The sequence below is a fragment of the Lepidochelys olivacea genome (genome assembly GCF_965140295.1).
Source record: "Lepidochelys olivacea isolate rLepOli2 genome assembly, chromosome: 18".
Lineage (NCBI taxonomy): Eukaryota > Metazoa > Chordata > Testudines > Cheloniidae > Lepidochelys > Lepidochelys olivacea.
The window spans coordinates 18,179,880-18,197,905 of NC_140428.1; the positions used below are offsets into that span (position 1 = coordinate 18,179,880).

At 49.3% G+C, this 18,026-nt stretch overlaps 2 protein-coding genes across 2 annotated transcripts; both read left to right on the forward strand.

The window, feature by feature from the left end:
• On the forward strand, window positions 1-1,439 carry LOC311533051 (natriuretic peptides B-like). Its single transcript, XM_084652130.1, is given in 4 exon segments — window positions 1-163; window positions 165-189; window positions 474-756; window positions 1,161-1,439. Coding segments are annotated over 4 exon segments (426 nt in total). The 5' UTR covers window positions 1-74; the 3' UTR covers window positions 1,190-1,439.
• A 5,131-nt stretch (window positions 1,440-6,570) lies between these two features.
• LOC311532931 (natriuretic peptides A-like) lies at window positions 6,571-11,357 on the forward strand. Its single transcript, XM_084651932.1, has 3 exons — window positions 6,571-6,885; window positions 8,708-8,993; window positions 11,243-11,357. Exons 1-3 carry the CDS (start codon window positions 6,766-6,768, stop codon window positions 11,257-11,259), a joined length of 423 nt encoding a protein of 140 aa, XP_084508058.1. The 5' UTR covers window positions 6,571-6,765; the 3' UTR covers window positions 11,260-11,357.
• The last annotated feature ends 6,669 nt before the right edge of the window (window positions 11,358-18,026 follow it).

Below are 18,026 nucleotides of genomic sequence, written 5' to 3' on the forward strand. Positions count from 1 at the left end.
AAGGAAGCCCGAGTAGCCGTTCGAGCCCAAACCAAGGCGCTCGGGTCTGCAGGCAGCCCAAGGGACCGGGCAGGATGAAAGGCGCAGCCCTGTGCTGTTGGGCCTCTCTGCTTCTTCTCATCCCGCAGGGGCCAGCAGGCGGGCACCCGCTGCCCAGGAAACACCAGCCAGGAGCTCCAGGCCCTGCAGGTGAGGAGAGGCTGCAGCTGGCCTGGGGTGGGGTGGGGAGCTGGGTCTCTGGCCCCAGCCTCGGAGGCCGCGTAAAGGTGTTAGCACCGGGCACCTTAAAATGAGGGAGCCCTTAACAAGCAGGACAGGGGGCAGAGCCCTTCTGAGCAATGTGATTTTCAATCCGAGAGAGGACAAGTCCGGATGGAGGCCCCCTCTCCTCCGCCCCAGGGATACGGACACACACTGGGTGCCCTGGTCAGTTACGTGGGAGCTGATCACGGTCTTCTCCTCTCTTGTTCTAGGACCTCCTTGAGCTCCTGAAGGAGAAAACGCAGGGGGAGGAAGGGGAGCTGCTGGAGTTGGAGAATCTGGACTACGGGGCGGAAGACGACGACCCTAGCTGGGACCTTGCTGAGCCGGAGAGCAGCCACGCTACCCAGCTCCAGCCCCGGGATCCTGTGGAGGGTCAGTGGAGGAATCTCCTTGCTTCTCCCAGGAGGATGCGACACTTCTCTGGCTGTTTTGGGACCAGGATCGAGAGGATCGGCTCTCAGACAGGACTTGGGTGCAACATCTACAAAGCCCGTAGGTCTTAGCTAGAACCCTTAGCCTGCCTTCAGCCCCTGTGCGTCTAGGGTTCTTCCCCACCTAGCCAGGAAACAGCACCAGGCTTAGGAGGCACGTCTGGCAATCACTGTATGGCCAGAGATGGCCCAATACCGCCCTATGTAGCTCTGCAAGATTCTTCCCCATCCTCTGCCTTGGGCGGCAGACCTTGGCTCCGGCTGGATTCTTTCAGACGAAGCTCGAGGGGAAAGGGCTGGACAGTGGATACCTACAGCTCCATGATATTAGCCGTAGGCCAAGCAAACAGCTGTCCAGCCGCTTGGGGACAGGTCAGAAACCCGAGACAGAGCTGCTCTAGCCCTGAAGATAAGCCGAGAGTCCGAACGCGGTGCTCACTGTGTCTCCTTCCCCCTTGGCTTTAGGTTACTGGAAGAGGAGATCGAGAAGCTGAATCCAGAGCTTCCCACCAGCCTCCCACGAATTTTTGGAGCCTCTTTTGGGCGGACTGGTAACTTAACCCCTCCCGAGCGGAACACGTGTGCCACGCCTAGACAGAGCGGTTGTCTGGTGGATGTATTCGCGTTGGACAGATTGTTATTGAACAGCGATGGTGTTGGGACGAGAACAGCTGACCGCCCCCGCCCCCCGCCCCAGCCTACTGCGGGGGGCCCTGGCGTGTATCAATAAATGTTTTGTTTAAATCGCTCGTTTCACTCGGGAGGCCTGCGAGAAGCGAGTCCCTTCGGGCGGGGCGTTGGGGACCGGGGACCAGTTTCCTGCCCCCCGCGAAGTGCCACTTGCACAACCGGGCTGGGTTACTTGGGGGAAGTCACCCTGCGCTTTCCCTGGCTGCCTCAGCGCCCGACTCTGCTCTCATTTCCCCCCGGGGCCGATTTGGCGTGGCTCCCCCAAGAGGTGGTGAAGCCACTCCGGATTCACACCAGTGAAAGCGGCGCTTTTGAGAGGGGAAAACTCTTCCCCCTTTCTCGTTGGTAAAGCCGCCGCTAGATTACTCCGACGCAGAGTAGACGGGGCTCCTCGGGGCACGGGCCGGGTTTAAATGCTCGCTCAGCATCGCTGTGGCGAGTCGCAGCGCACACCAGGCCCCGTTCCCGGGGCACAGGGCCACCCGCCCCTGAGCTGGCCGCGAGAGGGGTGGCGAGCTGCTGGCGGCCTCGCCCGCGGGCCGCTGAAGGCGGGGGCCGCACCCGAGGGAGACGGGGGACCCGTGCCGGGCTGGCTGGCAGCGTTGGCTCCCGGGGGCTCGCCCCGTTCAGCACCCTGGACAGCCGCCAGCGTGCGCGCTTCGCGGCATCCGCCAGGGGGCTCCCCCGGGCCGCCCCCAGCGGCACCATCCTGCGCCAGGCTCGGCTCCCCGGGGCTCCGGCCGGCCGAGGGCCCCTGTGCGGGCGGGGAGCGGGGCTGAGCTCGGCTGCCCTGGGCTCGCCGGCTCGCTTGCCGGCTGTGCGCTCCGCTGGGGGATTCAGCCCCGGTGCCGGGAGAGGGGCGTGTTCACCCCGGCGGAGCCTCTTCTCTCCCGCAGCAGCCTGGGTTGGAGGGACCCCGCCTCCGGCTGGGCCAGGGCCGGGCTGAGCCCCCGGCTCCGGGAGTGGAGGGGCTCAGAGCTTGGCCGCGGGCGGCTGACACATCGCAGGGTTGGGGGGGGGCACGCACCGGGAGCCCCCGCGGAGCGAGCGGGTCCCTGCAGGGGATGAAGAGAGATTCCCGCACCCCCCCGGCCCCCCGAGTTGCTCTGTCCCTCGGGGCCCGGAGCACAGAGGCTGCAGGGCGGGGGAAGATGGAAAGGATGCAGCTTGTTCCTTGGAAGAGACTGGGGGGCGGGAGGGGTGCACTGACCTCACCCTCCAGTGACCACCCGCCGGGACCCGGCCCCTGGCGAATGGGTGTCACGGGCCGGATGGGGGAGCAGGAATCGGCCCCGAGAGATGCCTGGGCGCGGGGGGCACGAGCCCCGCAGCCCCAGCCCCCAGGGGCGGCGTCCCAGCGATGAAGAACAAGGATTTCTCCTTCGTGGGGAGGGGGCTCCTGCTAACCCCCTGCTGCGTGTGGCCTGCCTGCCTGGCGGGGGGGGGGGCACAGCGCCCGCTGCCCTGAGCTACCCGCCGTCCTGGCAAACCCCGCCCCCCCCAGGGGGTTCACAACCCGCGCCCTTAGATCCCGCTGCTGGGGCGAGCCTCGGAGCCAGCCCGTCTCCCGGGGTGCAAACGGCATCCCCCGGCCAGCGGTGCGTGTGCAGCCGGGACAACCAGGGACCCCTAACTACACAGGGACAAACCCTGAGGTTGGCAGCCTGAGTGAGGTCGTCAGGATTTGTCCCGCAAGGAAGAACATTCAAGCCTCACAGCATTAATAAGGACGGGCCAAGTTCTGCCCCCTCTTATAACCCTTTAGCCTCAGTGGGGCCACCAGAGGGTGAGGGAAGGCAGAACATGGCCCTGTAAATCCAACAGCTACAGCTGCAGCCAGGAATTCTCATACACACTCATTCACACGCAGGCACCCCCGCCCTCTCTTACAGGCACAAAACCAACTACCTTAAAAGAACACGAATCAAGCTGCCAAGTCCAGCCCTAGTCAGAAGGGTTTCTGTTGCTGCCCAAGTTGGACGTTGGGTCCTGAAGGAGGGAGGAGATCGCAGGAAGGGTGTGTGTGGGTCATGGATAAGGTAGTTGAATGCTGCCCTCAAGAACAGGCTTCTGTCCCTGCCTCTGATTTCCTATGCCATGTTGGGAAAGGAATTTAAAGGGGAAAAAAATTACACTTTTCACAGGTAGTCACTAATTGTGTGCTTTTCATTTTCGGGGTGCCTATTTTGTGACCCTGGGCTCAGTTGCACAGCTGAAGTCAGTGGGAGCTTGGAATGGTGTATTAATAGGGCCCTTTGTTTTCAGTTTTTATTTTAGCTAATTCTTCCTGGGAATGTCAGTGTTTACTATCACAACAAAAACAGGTGAAAAATCAGTGCAAAAACCTCAATTTTTCTGGGTTTATTTTGGTGGATGGAAAGATGGGGAGGGAAAGTATTCAGTAAAGTAATACTTTGAATTCCATTAAGCAATGTGGTTTGCTACAGAACTAAAACAGAACTCAAAACACAAGGCCACCTCTGAGTTTAAGAAAATAATCTCTCTAATCCCCAAATAAAACCTTTCCTTTTAATAAAGTTTACTGTTGTAGATTTAGAACTATTAGCCTGTAAATATTTACATTTAATAACTGGGCCACACCATTTGCTGCTCATAAATTCCACCCTTCTCTTCTGTTTGTTTTTTTAAAACTTTCTAATACTTCCTTATGTTCTGAAATGTATTCTGTTTTCTTCCCATTTTACTGTCAAATCTTTAAACAGTTATCTGCTAGCAGCTTGAAATGTGTACGTGGTGACCGTGAGATTCATCAGAACATTCAGATGCACACGCACTTCAGAGCTTGCGTGTGTGCCTGGTTGTTTATTGTGTGTATCTTCTAGAGACTAATACAGAGCCTTACTTCAACAGGCAGCTTTGCATATACACACAGACTAACATATTATTGTAAAACATAGAAAAATACAATACACTGCATGAGATCTAATGAAACAAGTTATTTTTATACATTTGAATGATACAAAAGTAGGGTGAAAATCGGGAAAAACTGAATAATGCTTTTCGTAAAACCGGGAAATTTTTTGGTAAAAAAATGGTTTAAACTGAAAACAAAGGGGCTTATGCATTAAATAAGAGAATCAGGTCTGAGGCATCTCAAATTGGGCACCCAAAATTAGTGGATACTTTGGACCTTAATCTCTGTCTCAGCTCCCCCACCTGTAAACCAGGAATAATACCCCTTCAACTCACAAGGGTGCTGTGAAAATAAATGCATTAGCATTTGTGACGCACTCAGATACCATAGTGATGAGTGTCACAGAAAAGCCCACGAGGGCATTAATAATTCTTCAGAACAGGGTTTGATCTGTGTGGAGCAAATAAGATCCAGGGCCACACACTGAAGAATGAGGAGGAAAACTATTGAATAGCTGCTCATTAAGTGAGCACCCGCCATCCTGTGCACAGAATGAAGGAGAGGTTTTGGGGGGCGGGGGGAGAAATAGTCTTTAATTACACTCTCACCTACTATCATAAAGCACAGCACAAGGGGGCTGATTTAAAGATGCACAGTCACCCTTAATTCTGGCATTTCCTAACTTTTGAGGGCTTGGCTTTGTAATTTTAATGAAGTTCATATATATATATATATATATATATATATATATTATTACACACACATACAAATATATTTATGCATTGTTACATACACACACATTGTGTGTGTATGTATACAACTACATTATACACACACTAACAAATAACAGTGATAATTACGTAAATATTTATAAATATATACATAATTTGTAGGGAGATTCTTTTCAATAATTGATTGTCTTTTTAATATGATTAAACAAATTCATTTTAGATTAGGCTGGGAAATCCAATTCCCTCAGAAATCCACTCCCCTGCTCCAGCTTTATCTGTTCCACAAGAACCCACTCAGTAAGATTAGAAGAGAACGTTGTGTGTCGGAGCTTAGCTCTCCCCTGCAAATCTGTAAATGGAGTAATTTTTATGGGCTCTTGTGTTGTATGCACAAGGCTGAAGGGTGAATTCATGATAAAGCAGTATTTTCCTAAGGCATCTAATTTGACAATCATACTTAAGTATTCTGGCTTTTAATGAAAATTGAAAACTTCAGATCTCTAAGAAAAATCATGCCACTAGTCTAAGAAAAAAAACAAACAAATGTTTTATACCATATATATGCTTGTGTGTGCACCCCACACATTTTCTTAGGGCCAGAGTCGGATGCCCTGACCCATGCTGAGCAGCACCTGTCACCATAGCAGTTACACGGAAATCAGTGTGACTACTTGTGGAATGGGGTGCTATTCTGCACAAGGGCATCAAAATCTGGCCCTCAGAGAAGACTATTCCTGAACCTGTGATTGCTTATCATGCTGTAGCCAAATTTATTTAGGGCCAAACCCTGCAATTCATGCTTAGACAAGATACCCGCTGACTTTAAAATGTGGCCCTTGATATATATTATACACAGAGAGAGAGAGAGAGAGAGAGAGAGAGAGAGATTGATTTTATAGCTATCTAGACTAGTGGCATGATTTTCAAAATGTGCCAAGTACCCACAATTGCCGCTGAAGTAAAGGGGACCTGGGGGTACTCAGCACCTCTGAAACATCCGCTTAAAGGTTCTATTTGTGTTGCAACGGAGGGGAGAAGGAGGAGGAAAGAGGGATTAGGGTCCCTTTGTGGTAGGGGCTGTGCAAACTAACAGACAATCCCAACAGTGAGATTCCCCTCTAAAGCTACTGAGAAGAGAAAAGCCCCAGGTCTGGGATTTTCAGCACAAGCCACGGTATGCAGCAGCTGCAGATATTCCATATATAGAAGGGGAGATTGTCCAGCACTTCAAATTTACTTTTAGGAGCTCTGTCTTCTTCAGATTCTACCTCCCCAATGCCTGGGCCTGGGATTTTTTCCTTTCCCTGTACAAGGTGATTTCCGTCCGGAAAGCTCCTGATTAAGAGGTGTTCAGAGCAGTTTCAGGGCTGTTTCCCCCATTTCCATGAATCTGACCACAGGGGTCTCTCGCAACAAAATTGCTAAGAATTTCCAACTGGACTATGTAATCTCAGCGCCTGGTATCAAGGGTGGGAGGGCAGAGTGACATGAAATCACTGACTTGTGACATACATTCCTCAGCAGCAGCAGCTGCCTCCTAATGACAGCTAATAAAGGGAATCTTCTCCTGACAGAGCTGCATGCCTGCCATGGGACTGGAATGTGCCCCCGATAAATCCACAGATAACCTAGGAAGCAGGGATCACACCCAAATGGTATAAAAGACCAGCCAGGGGAGGGAGAAAACAGGACAAGGAAAAGAGAGAAAGAGAGACCTGAAGGGACATCTCAGAAGAAGCTTGAACTTTCCCATCGTCCAAACCAATCCAGAGGGATGGACACTAAAGGTTCATTTTCCTGCGGGATCCTGTTGCTGCTGCTCATCCAGTTCCAGTCCAGCAGAACCAACCCCATCTACGGCCTCAGCCCTGCCAAAGAACTGGCCAGCATGGAGGTGAGGACTCTTTGCTTTGTGTTGTTAGACTTTCTCGAGCGTGGTGTGGTGCCAACACCATTCTCCAGTGCAGTAGTGTAGCCAGCATAGACTCACAGGGGACAAGCCAGCTTAAGACGGTTTGCACAGTCAGCTCTAAACCATATGAAGACGGGGCTCTCACTTCAGAGAACCCAGAACCCTTGAGGGACTGATCCCTTCAGCTAGTGGGTTCATCTGATGATCCTGGGTGGTGGCAGGGAAGAAGAGGGTCCTGAGGCTATGGAACATCTGCCTCTTCAATACAGAAACCGTCTCTCCTTAAGGCTCTAATAGAACTTAGGGACACTCCTCTAGAAGGAATTATAAAGGGATCAGTGTAGCTTTATAAGAGGAGACAATAGGTTTTTTGAGATGAGGTCCCTCATACGATTTCTTTTGCTAAGGTACAGCTGCACCGAAGCAGAAGACAGTGTGTGCATTCACATTTGGGAAACATGAGGAAAGACCCAGGGCTTGCATGGGCAGGAGATGAGCAAGGGATTGGGGCAGATGGGTGGGAACTTTGAGAAGATCCATTACTTTTAAAAAATGAATGGTTTGATCACAGAGCTGGACTCCCTCAGAAAAGCCCCCAGAGCTGGGGAACTATTATGCACCTGTGGGATTTATAGTGTCCATTGCTATAGCAACCAACATTCAGGTTCCATCCTGCATGATGAAGGATCCCAGTGACTTCAGTAGGATTATACATTTGCTTAAAGTCAAGCATGTGCTTAAGTGCTTTGCTGGATTGGGACCGGCATGAGCAGCCCTGCACCGGTCCAAGCCCTTAAAGAACAAGCTCCCTAAAAGTATTAGAATAACCCCCCAGAATAAAACAGGCAAAAGTTAAGCCAAACTGCTAAATTTTGCATGGAGCCTCGTAGCTAGGTTCTGGCTCCCACAAAGTGCCCAGAGGAGAGAATCCCACAGACAGCACCCTCCAGAAGGTAGCGGCTCCTGCAGGGGGTTGAACCCTAGGAAGGGACAGCAAGAGCCTCTGAGCTGTTCTGAGCTGCCCTGAAAGTGAAACCTGATTCCACATTATTCAGGGCTTTAAAACTCATCTTGAGTGATGAGTGATCCTCAGAAGTGAGCAGGAAGCCAGTGCAAAGACTTGCATGCAGGCTTTCTAGGTGCGTGCACCCCACGCTACCGTAGGGGGGAGCAACACTGTTCGACACCAAGGGCAGCTTCTGGGGGAGATCAAGAGTTTCTCTCCATAAAGCCCCTCGCAACAGCCTGGCAGGTGACAGCTGTGGGTGACCCCTTCTGAGGTCTGCAAAAGAATGGGAAAGCTGGCAGCTTTTTGGCCAGCTACAGAGGAGCACTGCAGGTCACTGCTGCTAGCTAAGAAGCTAAGAACCTGGTGCAGAGGTGGACCCAAAGGGACATAGAGGCAGTGAACCATCCCTTCCATCTTAGGGGATGTCTACACAGCACCGGGGAGGGTGCTTCTCAGCGGGGGTAGACAGATGTGCTAGCTCTACTGGAGCCAGGATGCTAAAAATAGCAGTGTGGCTGGGGTGGGGAAGGGGGCTCAGGCTAGCCACCCAAGCACAACCCTGCCCAACCCCCTGAGTATGTGCTCACACAGGGGCAGAGTGACAAGACTGCAGGGTCTGGGTTGGACAAAGAGGACAGAGGTGACCCTACAGCCCAGCCTTGCACACCGTCTCCCCAGGCCCTGTGGCAATGGGATGACTGCTAGTTTCAGAGGTTAGGCAAAGGTTGAGTGGGTAGGAAGGCAAGGGGGAAATCCACAGGGACAGGTGTTTCAGTCTGCGCCCTTCTCTCGCAGGCTCTATTGGAGAGGCTGGAGGACAAATTCTCACTGATGGAGGCCCTGGAGTCCAACCCTGATCTTCAGGAGCCCGAAGCTCAGCAAGAGACTCCACCAGAACTCTTCGATGACAGCAGTGACCAGCAGCCTGAGCCCAGGCCAGCCCCCAGCGCCCCTCTGTCCTATAGGGACCCCATCCTCAAGCAACTGAGGGGGCTAAAAGCTCCCAAGATGATGAGAGACTCAGGCTGCTTTGGGAGAAGAATTGACAGGATCGGCTCTCTGAGCGGAATGGGCTGCAATGGTGAGTCCCTCCTAAACCAACTCATTATAAATGGATTATTATTTATGTGGGTTACCGTAGCTCCTAGGAGGCCTAGTCATGGACCAGCCCCCCAATTGTGGTAGGCACTGTACAAACTCAGAACAAAAAGATGATATCTGAATGGACCTTACAGCCTAGAGACAACCCAACGGACATCCCTGTCCTGTCAGACCACCCTGTCATCTGTTCTCATTCCCATTTCCCCCCCTTTCTGCTCATTACACATCTCACTCCTTTTGCCTGAGCCGCTCTTCCTGTCCTTTCCCAGCTCTTGTCTTTGGGCCTTTTACCATCTACCCCTAGGTCTAGAACAGCCCCCTTGAACCAGGCTCCCTTTTCCAAATCCAGCCTTGAAACCCACCTCACCCTCCTTCTCCTGAACTGGCAGCCTGTGTCCTGCCCAAAGTTTATCTCACCTTATCGAGACTCTATGTAGTGAGGACCTTCTTGTCTATGGCTCTGATCGTGCCGTTGGATCTGTTCAGCTGAGAGCCGCATGGGCACAAGGGACCATAAGCAGTATCGTAGCCTATTTTTGCACATCATCATGCAAATTAGTGCCACTAAGTACACTTATTTAAATAGTGATATTAATAGCATAGGGACATGGCAAGGTGCTTGGATACCACGGTGATAGGCACAGCATAAAAACCTGGAGAGAGAGATGCTTCTGCTACCAAAGACATCTTGCTTTTAAAGAAATGATGCACATTAGCGTAGGCCTGAATTAGGCTTTTGCTTTTAAAAAATAAAAATTAAAAAAAAGGAAAACATTTACAATAAAAGTGTTCTAGTGACATTTGTTTAGAAGAATCTCAGTATAAGTGTTTGGTTTGGATTTAACGGTGATTGCAAACGAGTCATTGCAGCTTTAAGCCAGGGCACGAGAACCTGAGAAAATTAAACGAACTGGTCTGTTTTCATTGACTGATCTGAGCGAAGTACGAAGTGTAAACCCAACCACAGAAATGGGGAGAAGTAATTTAGTAATTTTGGTCACACTACAGACTTCCGCTGGCATGGCTGTGTCGCTCAGGGCGGGATGAGGTATGATTTGTGACCGACCGAGTTGTGCCAGAAAAGGCCACTGGTACAGATGCAGTTATCTCAGCGAAGCTGTGCTTTTATGGGCAGAGCTTGTTTTGCTCAGGACGGAGAGGAGGAACGGGTTGGAATAAATTATGCCGGCAAAAGCCCAGCACTTTACTGGTACAGGAAAATACCAGTATACTATACAGACAAAGCACTCCTGGGGCGGACATGGCCTAAGATTTTTACAGTTTTCAGAGCCAGATCCTCAGCTGGTGTAAACTGGCTTCATTAACTCAACAGAGCCACGCTGATTAACAGCAGCTGAGGATCTAGCCCTATTTTTAATAATCTAGGGTGGTTATAAGTAACAAAATAAGTAAGTTTGTTTTATGATAATTAGGCTTGGCAGAATTTGATATTCTCAGTTGGAATTCTAAAAAAAAATAGATGTTTATTTTTAAGCATTTTTATTCTTTAAATTTTAAGTGGCAGGAAATTAACAGGGGGAGGGGACAGACAATTTATGACAGCAGACACAGAGATTCAAAAGTTAAAGTTTTGTAACCGTCAGGAACACAAGCTGTCAACATCACATGTCAAAACATATCAAATATCCTTAAATCAAACTCCAGTAAGTTCTCAAGCAGCATCTTACTTTGCTTAGCTGTAAATTTCAATGATTAATCCATGGCAGTATTTTTTGTTTGTTTGTTTGTGTCAGTGAAACTGACATCTACCAACATTTACCGATAAAAATCTAATCCTTCCAAGCCTAGTTATAATTTTTAAACTGACATTGTCCTTTAAAAGCAGCCCTGGTAATGATTTCTGACACCATCACAGAGAAGCATCTTTCTTTAAACCCTCCTTTCCCCAGACAATTTATATTAACCCAGGATTTAACAATACTGCTCAGCTCTGATTTCGTGATTTTCATCCATGGATCTTAATGTGCTTTACAATAAAGTCTCATTCCATTCCCATGGGAAAACTGAGGTACAGCAAGGCAAAGTGGTTTGCCAAAGGTCACCCAACAAAACCACCTTCTGTGTTTTAATAAAACGACGCAGCTTGGGGATTTGATTTTCAAAGCACAGACCTAGGATGGGAATGGCAAACACTGCAAGACAGAGCAAAGTGTGTTCAAGGTCTCTCCATTTTCCTACCATAACTCTTATTTTGTGACTTGCTTGCAGGTTTCAGGAAGAATTAAGGTGACTCTCCAGTGCCCTGAAGAACGCCGTGTTACAGTGCCGCTGTCTCCCAGGACGCTTTCCATATGCTTTCTAAACTCTTGTGGAGAAGTTATTCCTATTTATTTTTATTTATTTATTTATTTATTTGATGTTTTATAAGAACATTTCTTACATTAGCACCAAAAAAAAATCATGTTCAAATAAAACTAACACATTAGTCTTTTATGTTGAATTTTTTTTTCCTGTCTGTTGCATTAAAAAAAATCCATGTATTTCCTGAATTCAAACGCTTACATTTTATTAGGTGCACTGCCACCGGTGAGGCAGGATCTCACAGTCTAGAGACTCAAAAGCAATACGCTTGGGGGAGGGATAGCTCAGTGGTTTGAGCATTGGCCTGCTAAACCCAGGGTTGTGAGTTCAATCCTTGAGGGGGCCATTTAGGGATCTGGAGCAAAAATTAGGGATTGGTCCTGCTTCAAGCAGGGGGTTGGACTAGATGACCTCCTGAGGTCCCTTCCAACCCTAACCTTCTATGAGACAGGACAGAGATTTTCTATCACTAGGAGTCAGTTTGTAAAATACTTAGGGGCGGTGGAGGATGGATAATTGCTTGTGTTTAACTGCAAGGACCAAATTAAGGCTCTAAGCACCAAGGGAGAAAGCCATTATCAGCTGCTTTTAGATTCACAGTCCAAGTGTGGCATTTGCAGCATTAACACATTCGGTTTGAGGCAGGACTTTTGGGACTTTACACCAGAGTTTCCAGGGTCTGGGGGCAAGATTTCTGAACTCGGCAGGTTCGATTACCATGATTCTGCAGCTGTTTCTGTTTAACATTGGCCAGCTTCAGTGGACACCCCCTCGCCCATAATCACTGCCATATGCATACTGTGGGCTTGATCCTGATTTCACTTAGGCTCATGTAGTTGCTGACCTCAATGGATTTAACTCCTGATTTACACCCATGATCTGAATCAGGCCCAGCCCAAGATTTAAAAAAAAAAAAAAAAAGCTATCTAAAATTAGGCCCCTAAGTCCATGGTTAGGCACCTAAATCAAGCTCATAGGCTAAATAAGTAGCCTTATTTCCAAAAGTGCCTAATGGGTTCCACGCACTTTTGGAAATAAGGCTTCTTATTTGGGTGCCAAACTTTAGGCACCAATTTCTGAAAATCTTGGCCCCGGCATCTTTTCCTCACAACACACCCCAAAGACAGTTCTGGCTAATGGAACAGCAAGACATTGGTCTCTGCACTGCTGCTGAAATGTATTTGGCCCAGCAGGTCTAACCATGATCTCCAACACACCAGTGGAAAACAGGAGTAACCCTACTGAAGGTGATAGAGTTATGCTGGAGAAAGTCAAGCTACCTGGGAATTATACTTGTTCACACTGAGATTAAAGGTGGCCCAAAGGGTGCAACCATAAATGAAAGGATGTGGATGGGTTTGCTTTGTCTCACACCCTCCTGCTAGCTGCTTTTCCTGCTACACTTCACCATCCCCCTTCTTCTCAGCCTGTGCGTTTCACACGTCTTCAGCATGGCAGATCCGTATGAGTTATGCTACCCAGCCAGCTACACCGGGGTTCTGACCAACTGTCCCCGATGTTCAACGGACACCCTTTATATTACTGCTTACATTGGCACAGAGATTGCCACTCGACTTGCACCCACTTACCCCCGGCTGCATTTGGACTAGTGACTCGTACCAGGGGGCAAGATCAGTAACATGCTGCCCAATGATACATTGCCCCAGTTCAACAACAACCCTAGAGCGATGTGATTTTTGTGTTAGGAAGAGCTGCTTCTTCCCACCGACAATCCACGCTGGTAACATCACCCCCAACACAAGGCCATGAACAGAAAAGACCCAGGAACACAAGGTAACAGTATCAAAGCAGGGGTCTTTGTCCATACCATGGTCCGGGACTAGTCGGGGCTGTTACTTCGCGGTCGCTCTGAACTGAAGAGCTGTGGGCTCGGGAATTTATTTCCTTTCTATTAAACAGAGGAGGTTTCACAATTTACTTCCTTAGGGTGCGTCTACCCAGCAGCGACACAGTGTCTGTCCACCCACTAAAACTAGCTGTGCAGGCAGCAGCTTGGGCTCGCCACTCCTGCACGTACTTGAGGGGCGGGCAAGCCACCACCCATGCTGCAGCCACCCTGCCATTTTCAGCACGCTAACCTGAGCTGAGGAAGAGCCTCTGTCTACCTGCACTGGGAAGCATGCTCCTGGCTGCTGGGTAGACGTACTCTTATCTGACGTCCATGTCCCTCTGTTTGCACAGAGGAAGCAATGCCAGCTATCCAGTGCCCATGGTGACCGGATCTCTCTCACCTGTTTCTTAGCCCCGATGAGGGTCCTCTCAGGAAGCGAGCACAAGTCTAGTCTATGGGTCTAGCCCATGCTCTTCCCACCAGTGATGTGAGGCCTTTTCCAACTCTGCCTACCCTTGTGCCACTACTCCAGTGGTCCTACGGGTGGGGCACTGACAACCCCGCTGCAATAAATACTCAAAGGGGTAACAGAGGATGGGATGACCTGGGGTGTTCATAATGGGCTGCGGAGTTCAGTTTCCACATCTAGGCCCGTAGTTCAAATCCCACACAGGGCAGAAGCAACAGAAGCTGTAAGCACATGACCTGTCCAATGGCTTGCCTGAAGTGAGCTGTTGGTCTCACTTCATTTCCTAACTGTGCAATGCATCACAATTACCGGCTGGCTGCAAAACGCAAGAGCCTCTCCTTACTGAACTAGGCTCCTGGCTCTGCTACAGCAGCTTAGCTATGGCCCTACCGCTGGAGCATAAATGCATCCTGCAGTGACAGAAGGCATTTCTCCATTGCTGCAGGTAATCCACTTCTCTGAGCAGCTGTACCCTGGTCAACAAGCCTAGCCAGGTCTACAGCAGGGCATAGCTTACAGCTGCCTGGCAGGGGTGTGAACTTGTCTCACCTCTGAGTGCCATAGCTAGGGGAACCTAACTTTTAAGTGTAAACCAGGCCTTTTACATTGGGACATTTACTTGGGTTTTGCTAGAATAATAGTATCCAGTAACTGCCTGGATGAGAGGGGTTGGGAGATATGGGACGGAAAACTCGGGTCACCGCCAATACACATGCAGGCGTAAGGAGAAGGGGTATCCTGTTCTACCCTCCCTTACCAGCCAGCAATTTTTTCCTTTTAAGCTGGTGTGACCCCAGCTAACCCAGACAGAGAATACACTGGGGAAAGAGAGATATTTACACCAATGCATATTGAGATGCTTTGAGTACCAAAGGCATTAATGCTGGGAAGAGTAAATATGAGACCAGCTACGTGAGCTGCCCCCCCAACTAATTGTCAAGAAAGTACCTTGTTGTGTTGGTAAAGCTGATTACGTGACTGATTGTGCCATGGGATGATCAGAGACAGCTGGAGCAATGTTGCTTCATTGCCTCACTATTATTGTGGTAGCAGAAACACCCTGTAATGGAGTTACACACAGAGGCTGGAGCTTTTATACTTGGAAAGGAGTATGTGAACTCTGACCCTTGGCCACTGGCATTCTGGGAAATGAAGTTTAAGAGCTAGATGGACATTTTGTTCTGGGCACGTCAGTTAAAGAAGATTCTTATAAGAATTAGATTGTTCATGCAAACAGAATGATGAGTCACCTGGTCCCAGACCCTCAAAGGTATTTGAGTGCCTAATGCCCATAGCTCTGCTCAGTTTGTATCACAGATGGGTATTTGGTTTTCAATGAAAGCTTTTAATGCTTTTCTGCTGGGATCAAATTGGACTGGCTCACAGTGGCAGAACAGCCAGGTTTCTTTGGTGGGGTGAAGGGACGGTATTGCCATCTTGTGATCCAGCATCTGTGGTTTCATTTTAAAACCCTAGCTTGGGAACTGAGTGTAGCTGAAGCCATGATGTCTGCCTGAGTCTGCTCACAGCCAGTGCAATAGCTCTGAACTGCCCCCTATTCAGAGAATCATAGAATATCAGGGTTGGAAGGGACCTCAGGAGGTCATCTAGTCCCACCCCCTGCTCAAAGCATTGATCTGAATGGAGCATTAACTTTGCATCCTGGCGATGAGGAGGATAATTCAAATGCCACTGGAACAACTTTGCTGCTGCTGAAAGCACTCCCGGCAGAAGGACAGCTGTGTTATGCACAATCTACTGTGAGTGGTGTCACCAGTGGGTGGAGTTTGGTTTGGGGGCACGCAGAACTTGGAGGAGACCCCCCACCCCTGAACTATTCTATCCTATGAAATGGTTTTATACTCCCAGTCCCTGCTTCCTTACTGAGACAGCCTGGCCTCCCACCTCTCTCGTTAGCAATCTCAGTGGAGATGACAAGCATAGATGGATGAGTAAACTCCATTTTCATCCCTAGAGGTGGTTCCTCCTGGAGGGTCAGCATGGAGTACGCTGGCCCTGCTGCACCAGCCCCGGGGACTTCATTTTCTGGTGCAATCATGAGGCACCTTTCATGACTATCACATATAAAGGGGTCTAGCTCCACTGGGCCCATTGAAGTGAATGGGTATTCTGCCATTGTCTTCAACGGGCACAAAAGCAATATACCACACGAGGCCTACCTGATGTTTCTCTCAGAGGAGGGCATTTCATAAACAGCCCTATCCTACCCATCCACTTACCCGACAGTAGCGAGACAGGCGGGAGCTGCCAGAAACCAGCCCCATGCCTCAGAGTGACCCCACGTGAGGTGCTCCAGGGGAAGGGAAGGTAATAACAACCCCAGCTCTAGCAATCAATCCCGTCCTTGCTGGATCTGCATGTCACCCAGTCAAGCAAAACCTCTGGAGACACATCGAGGCTTTGAAAATTATTCCTCCCCATTCAGCCCCACCCCCCAGAGGCAAAATACTAATAAAGTCAGTGGAATGTGCTAAATATGGAAGGAAGAGTCTGAGCTGCCTGACCTAAAGCAGGTGGCTCCAGTAACAACAGCAAGCCAGTTCCTGGTGGAACAAGACTGTGTTTGCTGGGTTAATAGACCCTGCAGTCTGGGAGAACCAGACTGCAAGAGGAGGCTGTCTAGGAAAAGCATCTTGCTGGGGCTGGGTTTTTATTGCTACACATATAAACACACCAAACTGCAAAACTCCCCCAGGGACATGTCAGAGCCAGTTCTGAGAGGAGATAGTCTGGAAATACAAATCAGGAAAACCTTTAGCATTGATGGATTCTACACGACAAAGAAATTATCCCCTAAAGTGCTTGGCAACCGCCAAACTGCTCGACGGAGTCCATTGGAGTGTCACCGACACAATGACCAGACCCAGACAGGTCACGGTCTGCTCTGGAGAAGATCAGCCCCAGAGAGGCAGTGCTGTGTAGTGGTTAGGGCTCTCAAACCCATTCCCACACGTATTTTGGGTAAGTCACTTCCCTGCTCTGTGCATCAGTTTCCTCACCTAACGGTAGGTACACTAATACTTTCCTACCTGAAAGGAGGGTTTGTGAGGCAGAATTAACCAAGTTCAGAGAGTTGGATGAAAGGTACTATAGAGAGTAGACCAGTGTTACTGGGTTTGCAGCATATTTGAAAATATAGATAGTCCCTCGTTACTCTGGAGGGTTTTTTTGTTTTGTTTTTTTCAGCTCTCTTCACTGCACTTTTCCAGCCCTTTAATCTACTTTACTGATACCCATAAACAAAATCCCAGCCACTTATGCAGCTGCAATTCACTGTGACTCTAATTCCTTCCCACCAAGATCTCTGCTCTGTCCTGAGTTGCACTTTGTGCTCATCACCACAAATTTAAACTGTATGGCAAGATCTTAAATTGCCTCCTGACTCTCTGCTTTTCTTTGTCTAAAAGATCCTTTATGTAGGTTAGGGACAACAAGGTCTAGTTTTAAAATCCTTATAGGAAACTTCAAAGTTCCAGGGCCCTGGATCTAGCCTAGCTGAAACGTACTACCTCCCTGATGGTTGTTCTGAGCCTGCATATAATAATAATCATCAGACCGAGCTCTTACATGACTTCAAACAAAGTCCCCATCATGCAAGGGATTGAGGAAGATGATCTGCAGAAGAGCTCTGTGTAAGCGTGAAAGCTTGTCTCTCTCACCAACAGAAGTTGTTCCAATGAAAGGTATTACCTCTCCCACCTTGTCTTGCTAATACTTAGGGTCACCATTTTCAATCCTGGCTGCCTGAAGCCTGGTTCCTAAAACTATATTTGGGCACTTAAATATTAATGGCCTAATTTCCAAAGGCACTGAGCTTCCAGCAGCCTCTACTGACCTCAGGGAGATTACGAAGAGCTCAAGCACCTCTGATAATCAGGCCAGTTCTAGTCTATGGGATTTAGGAGCTTGGCTTTAGGCATCCAGCATTGAAAATTGTAACCTGTCTCTCTGCTGGCATTAGCTAGCAGAACTCTTCCTTCAGCATCACGAGCACAGCACATCTCTTGCCCAGATTCTAGGACCAGCGCCAGCCTCTCTGCAGGACAGCTACGCACCACGCTGATGGGTACCTAGCTAGCTAGAGAATGCAGTCACACATGTAATAAGGCCCCCTTCATTAGGCAATTCCCCATCTTGAGGCCCCGCAAGAGTACCCCCATGGTTTCCAATGCAATCTTGTTAGAGACCAACCTTTGTTACTAATTTATATTGAGAGTGACGTAGGTCCCAGAGGTCCAGGCAGGAGCAGGGTCCCATAGTTCTGGGTGCTGTACATACACATATGAAGGCCCAGTCCTTGCTCCAAAGAGCTTACGCTCTGAGAAGGTGATTGAGACACAAAAAGTAAA